Source organism: Ammospiza caudacuta, chromosome 5 (genome assembly GCF_027887145.1).
Source record: "Ammospiza caudacuta isolate bAmmCau1 chromosome 5, bAmmCau1.pri, whole genome shotgun sequence".
NCBI lineage: Eukaryota > Metazoa > Chordata > Aves > Passeriformes > Passerellidae > Ammospiza > Ammospiza caudacuta.
In genome coordinates, this window is record NC_080597.1 from 39,568,778 (window position 1) to 39,574,894 (window position 6,117).

General features: G+C 34.2%; 1 protein-coding gene across 1 annotated transcript in view; it reads left to right on the forward strand.

Moving 5' to 3' along the window:
- Positions 1–5,489, forward strand: part of PAWR (pro-apoptotic WT1 regulator) — a 70,155-nt gene extending 64,666 nt beyond the window's left edge. Inside the window, exon 6 of the mRNA XM_058805345.1 lies at positions 4,449–5,489. Within this exon, the coding sequence (XP_058661328.1) occupies positions 4,449–4,535 (87 nt within the window). The 3' untranslated portion in view covers positions 4,536–5,489. The remainder of the gene's footprint in view (positions 1–4,448) is intronic.
- Positions 5,490–6,117: the final 628 nt, after the last annotated feature.

The window sequence follows — 6,117 nt, forward strand, 5'->3', positions numbered from 1 at the left end:
GGCTCTGTAAGGAGGGAATAAGTGTCTGCATTCTCTGTTGTATTCTTCAGGTGACATCCATTGGGCAAGATCAGAAAAGAGTTAATATGGGGGTTTTTTGTATTTGTGTAGCTTTGCAAGAGGTATATCAGTAAGTAGTATTTTCTTTCTAAGGTGACTTGTATTTGTCATGAATAACTTCCCTAAGTCTGCTCAATTCATTGTTGTTCTAAGTGTTTATAAAGCAAGGTTATAAAACCAAAAGCTCTTTATATTTTGACAGATATTCTCATACTGTTTATTGTTGATCCCATATAAAGACAGAATAAGACAGAGGGCAGGAGACATGAGGTAACATCAGGCAAGGTGTGAAGGCAGGAGCAGAGGGCTAGAAGAGTGAGATATGCTTGGAAATAGGATAGGATAGGATAAGAAGTTTTAAAGTTGATTTTAAAAAAATTGTACCAATTTTAAGGGCAAACAGAAATTCTTTCACAGGGTGTATTATTGACCTCATCCTGCACTTCCTGGCTGAAGTGTGGAGTCCTGATTTCCTAGAGATACCTCTCTTCTAGTCCAGTGTAGAAGCTCTGGTGAATCCATCAGTGAAGGGAGGCATGAAGAGTGTCAGACCTACATTTTGCAGCTCTGCATTAGTAGCAAAGGAGAACAACATTCAGAAGTTTGCAAACTAACCTAGAAAATTAGAAGAGATGAGATTATTCTGAAACACGTATTTTGGCTTTTATATGGGGAAAGTTGGAAGTTGATCTGTAGGATAAATGAGGTGGTGTTGGTTTTAGAGAGATTTCTGTTTTAACTGAGGCATTGCTTTCATGCAGTTCTTTCATTCTGCAAAGAATCTGTCACATCTAAGCTTGGCCTTATTACAGTTGAGGCAGGTGTTCATTCCTTCTGCATAATGGGTGGCAAAGCTATTTAATACCGTTGGTCAGGTCTGACTTCCTGACTCAAAGGTTGGAAAGAACAAATTGAAGGAACCTAAATGACTGAAATCTTGGGGTTTAGGACCACAGCTTTTTGAGAGGTTTGATGTTCCAGAAGCAATGTTGTGTTTTTTGGCTATACTTGAAGTCTGATGTCGCAAATGAAATCCATCAAGTGTCTTAACTAGAAACTGTCTTTGAACATCCATAGTAAAGTTAGGCACTGTCTGTGCATTGCCTGTGTTAAGTACAAGAGCAATTTCTGCTTGTTGTATGGAAGAAAACATAAACTGAATAAAGTAATTTCAAGACCAACTTTGTTTTATATTGACTAAAATGTTACCTTTCCATGAGATCTACAAGGCCATCTTATTGGTGCTCCCTAGGTAGATACTTTTAAACACAGAAGAGAAGGGATATTTTTGGTCCATCAGGTCAGCATTTTTCATACCTTTAATATTGTCTGTTTGCTCAATAGAGTGCAAGTTATTTATGTCTGTGTCTCTTAGGCTTTTCCTAATGATGAATTAGCTGCTTTTTGATTTTATGACCAGCATAGTTATTTGTCTTTTGAACTCATGTCTCAAGTGATGCTTCCATTAACACAAATGCAGTTTTACTTTCCTGTTTATTAACTCTTCAATTTGATTGCTTCTGTATTGACTATCCATGTGGATTCAGAAAGAGAAAATGTTTAAAAAATTAAGAAAAGCTGCAGAAATATCACATCATTCTCATGATAGAAGGTTATGGAAATTAATATGTCAGTTGTATTTGCTTCAGGTTTATTATCATAACTGAGAACATGAGAGCTAGCCCTTGGACATCCATCTGATGGAGTGTCCCTCTGTAGGCCTAGCACCAGGACTGGGTGCTTTTCATGGAAGAACAGCTGCAATCTTCAGCCTTCTGTTCAGATAAAAGGATGTCCTGAGGACTGAACTTTATTTAGTGAGTCTATGCAGATGTCGTCTGAAAAGATTTTGCTGGTAGAAACCTAAATAGGGATCTCTAAATTTGACCATCTACACATTCATGGTTCTCCTCCAGCTTTTCTTTCATCAATATATACAGTTGTTGGATGTTAATATGTGCAGGTATGGGAAGAATGCCACATCAGATACCCTAGAACTTCTTAAAAGGCCATTTTATTGTGTATCTTTCTGACTGCTCAGCCCATATTTAGCAAAATGCTCTTTCTAGAAGTTCTAGTCAGTTCATAACCACAGATGCATCCCTGATTGGCAAAGACCTTGTGTTGCACTTGAAAAACTTTTTCCAAGAATCATGAGAACTTCTTGGTAGAATTTTTCTCATTTTAAGTGAGTATATTTATTTAATGTGACATTATCGTTTTACTGAGCTCAGTCAGTACATCACAGAGATACTTAAAGGATATGAGCTGCATTTATATTGAGGAACAGAAAAGACTTTCTCCCATAAACAGCATTCTCTCATTCCAGTATATTAGAAATTAAAGGTAAGTCTGCCATGTTCAGTGTAAGAAAGGGGCAATTGCTTCATAAGAACCTTAAATGTCTGAAAGGCATCTCAAAATATTTGAATACTTTGTAGGCAAAGTTCAGCTGTCAATTAGTTTACACTTAGTCATCTCTGACCTTACTAAGATGTCAGTGTGGTTAAAAGCGTGTTTGGAGAAAATCTCAGTGAGGATTTACAGTCCAATTAATGTCAATTGCTTAGTTATCAGTTCTTTTGGTATGTGAAGTTCAAACTTTCTTGCTATTGCATTTTTTCTTGTTAATAAGCATAAATTAGTATTGTAATTTTGAACAGGAAACTTAAAATTTCAGAGTGGCAGAATCCCCTCCATCTCTCAACCCATTGTTTCTGTAGATCCTTAAAGCTGTTATTTTTGTTGGCTTATATTCAAGAAACTTTTACATGCAGTAATTTCTGGAATGTTATTTTTGCAGCATAAACATTTCACAAACTTTTAATATTTTATTTTGAGTGTATTACACTAGAATTTTAAACAGGAGGTATTTAGGTAAGCTGTAATTGAGATATCCGATGGCTCGATCACCAGGTTTAAACATTATAATACAAGTTTTATGTTTACCAAACTAAAAAGAAATAGTTTTATTGAAAATGTGTTGTCCCTTCCATCTATCTGCTTATTAATCTGAATTGTACAAAAGAGATTATAAAGTGTATTTGTTTATACTAAATTGTATTTTTAGCATCTATCCACCAAAACTTACCCTGTTTAGGTATTTAAGTCGCTTGAATCTGTTATGTTGGAGTAATCAAATGCTTTTCCTGGAATTGGTTCATGCTGTGATGCAGCTTTACTTCTGTGAGGCAGAGAGAAATTTCTGCTAGTGATTTCTTGATTCTACTCTAGAAAACAATAAAGGGATTGCAAAGTATTGAGGTGTGGATTTTAGCTTGGCAAACTGAAGAGGCTTTTAAAAATCATTATACCAATTGAACAGATTATCTCTATTCTGCAATGACCTCACTGAGAAAGAAATAAGAACCTGGGCTTTGTATGTTAAACACTGCCTAACAACTTAGAGGACCCTGAGAGAGAAAATCTCTTTACTGCTTAAGGCAAGAGGACAGTTTGGCAGACTTGAATCAAAAACCACATAGGATCTCCAGTGAGAATTCTGGTTCATTTTCCTTTGCCCACCTTTCATTTTACTCCTTAAAATCCTGTCCTTGACATCACTCTTCTGTTTCTTCATTCTTTTCTAGTTCACATTTTGGTTTTTGCATGAGATTTTTGTACACAAAAATTGCGTTTATTGAAGAAATGTTTGCATTAAGCAGTTATTATTACTGATTTTCACTTTAAAGGTTTGACAAAGCTTGTTAGGATTGAGGAAGTGAAATGGGAACTGGACAAAAATGGTAATTAGTGGAAAAAACACAAACATTTGTGTGTGTCAAACACTTTCAAAACATTTTCAAACACTGTGAAGGCAATCTATTTTGAGCACCCATTACTACTCTGTGCACACTGTCTGTTCTTCCAGTAGCACTTCAGACAAAAGCTACAAAGTCCATTTTTATTTTTTGCTCCACAGGAAAAAAGTGAACTGGCATGTCTTTTTCTGAAAATTTTGATACTGAATACTCAAAACAGGATTTCTTGCAGTAATAATCAGTGATGTGTATACATGGGAACCATAGTTGCAGACAGGCAATTGGGGAAAGCAGGAAGAGGAGCTGATTAATACACTCTTTGTATATGCCAGAAAAATAGTCACCCCCATTCTATTTTGGTTTCTTTATGCATTAATTCCTGCTGTAGCTTTGATTTGAACATGTTTCTATTTAAGGTTCTTAGGAATATAATGTTAATGTTTTGTAATTATGGTAACACTTTGAAACAGGCTGGTTTAACATTTCTAAGGGTGCCTACTGTGACACTAATTCTTCCCTGTTCCAGCTTCCTCATTTCAGAGCTAAGATATTAAATTTCTGCTGCTACTAATTGAGAGTTTGTATTTCCATCCTGAGAAGTGTTTATTTTTCTTTTTTCTTGTATAGGATCTCGATGATGTAGAAGACGAAAATGAACAATTGAAGCAAGAAAACAAAACCCTCTTAAAAGTTGTTGGACAGCTGACAAGGTAGAAGATTCAGATGTCAATGAGGAAAGATTTAAAAAACTACTGATTGAACACTAAGGTCAATATAGTAATATTTCCTGTGTTGCAGTATCTTATAATAACTGTCTTTGTATTTATTGTTAGGAAACCAGATGAATGTTTATTTTCATAGTGCTTTCTCCTTTGTTCAATGAAATGGCATAAAATTTGGGGTGTATTTTTAGCTTTCTTTTCACATAAGCATGATTAAAATTTTCAACATGTTTCAAAATTTTAAGTTCAAAAATATTTGGATTTTGTATCTTCAGATTACAGCTGCAGAAATTATAGTAATGTAAAATTCATAGCATCAAGATCATTTTCAGTCCATGTGGGTGTATATTTTTGAAATTAATGGAAGCAATACATATGAACTTTGTTTACACAGATTCAAAATATGTATTTTGGGAAATGCTTCCTTTTTTGTTCAAATTGCTGTACATTGGAGGCCTTATTACTGATGTATAACATTTTGCAGATTGATGACTTGCTCCAGAACTCTTGTATGTTGTTGTTTTTTACTGTGTATGAAAAATTGACAGTAGTAGAAAGTAGCAAATTTTTTTTCCTGTGTTTAACAGTATTCTGTCAGAAGGGGAAGGTTTTACTAAAAAACTGCAAAACAAACAAATGCAAAACACCACAAAGCCAAATAAATCACCTCTCATATCAGCATTAATAAGTTCTTAGAATCACATTGAAGTTGTGCACTGCAGTTTATTTTATGGCTTTTGCTTTAGCAATGAATTGCAAGTTTGCAATCAGACAGTTTGTTTGCTGTGTTGAGAATTCAATCAAAGCCTGGAGCTTTCATTTTAGCAAAGACACTTCTTGTTGTCATCCTAAAATTTGTAGTGATCATAACCCATACAAGTTTTTGGATTTTTTTTTTGAGTGAAATTTTTTTTTGTATATGACGAAATAGAGGGGCATACTAGTGATTTGTTTAAAAAGTGCCTGGTTAGATGTTACAATCCAGTTATGACTGTGTGTGGATTCTCCTATGACATGATGGCTGACAAAATTTTCCTTAGACTTTAATCACAGACCTCAGTTAACATTTAGACTAAAAATTATTTGTACTTTATTTCATCTTAATACAGCACATTTTTCATTCCTGGTCAGATTAAATGTACAAACCCTTTGAGGAAAGACAATAAAATTTAAAACATTTCAAACAGTCTAGGCTTTTTATGGACAATTTTGGTGTCAGAAAGTTACATACATATAGTTCTTTTTACCTTAAAACTAAAAAGCAACTTTAATGTAACGATGTAACAGTATTGTTATATTAATATATGTATGTCAAATATAGATGACAAATGCCTTTTCAGATTTGCAAATTGTTTTCATAATGTGCAAATTGTATTCAATGACAGTGTTTCTTAAATTTAAAATTCCAGCTATTATTGTTAACATTTTGAATTGTTTTGGATATAGGATAGATTATTTTGCATTTGTGCATTCTGATGAGGAAAAATGTTTCAAGGCTTTAAAGTGTTTTTCAGGACACTTTCAGTCCAGGATGCCTCAGTGTTTTCCTTCACAGTGGGTGAGATTCCATGGAA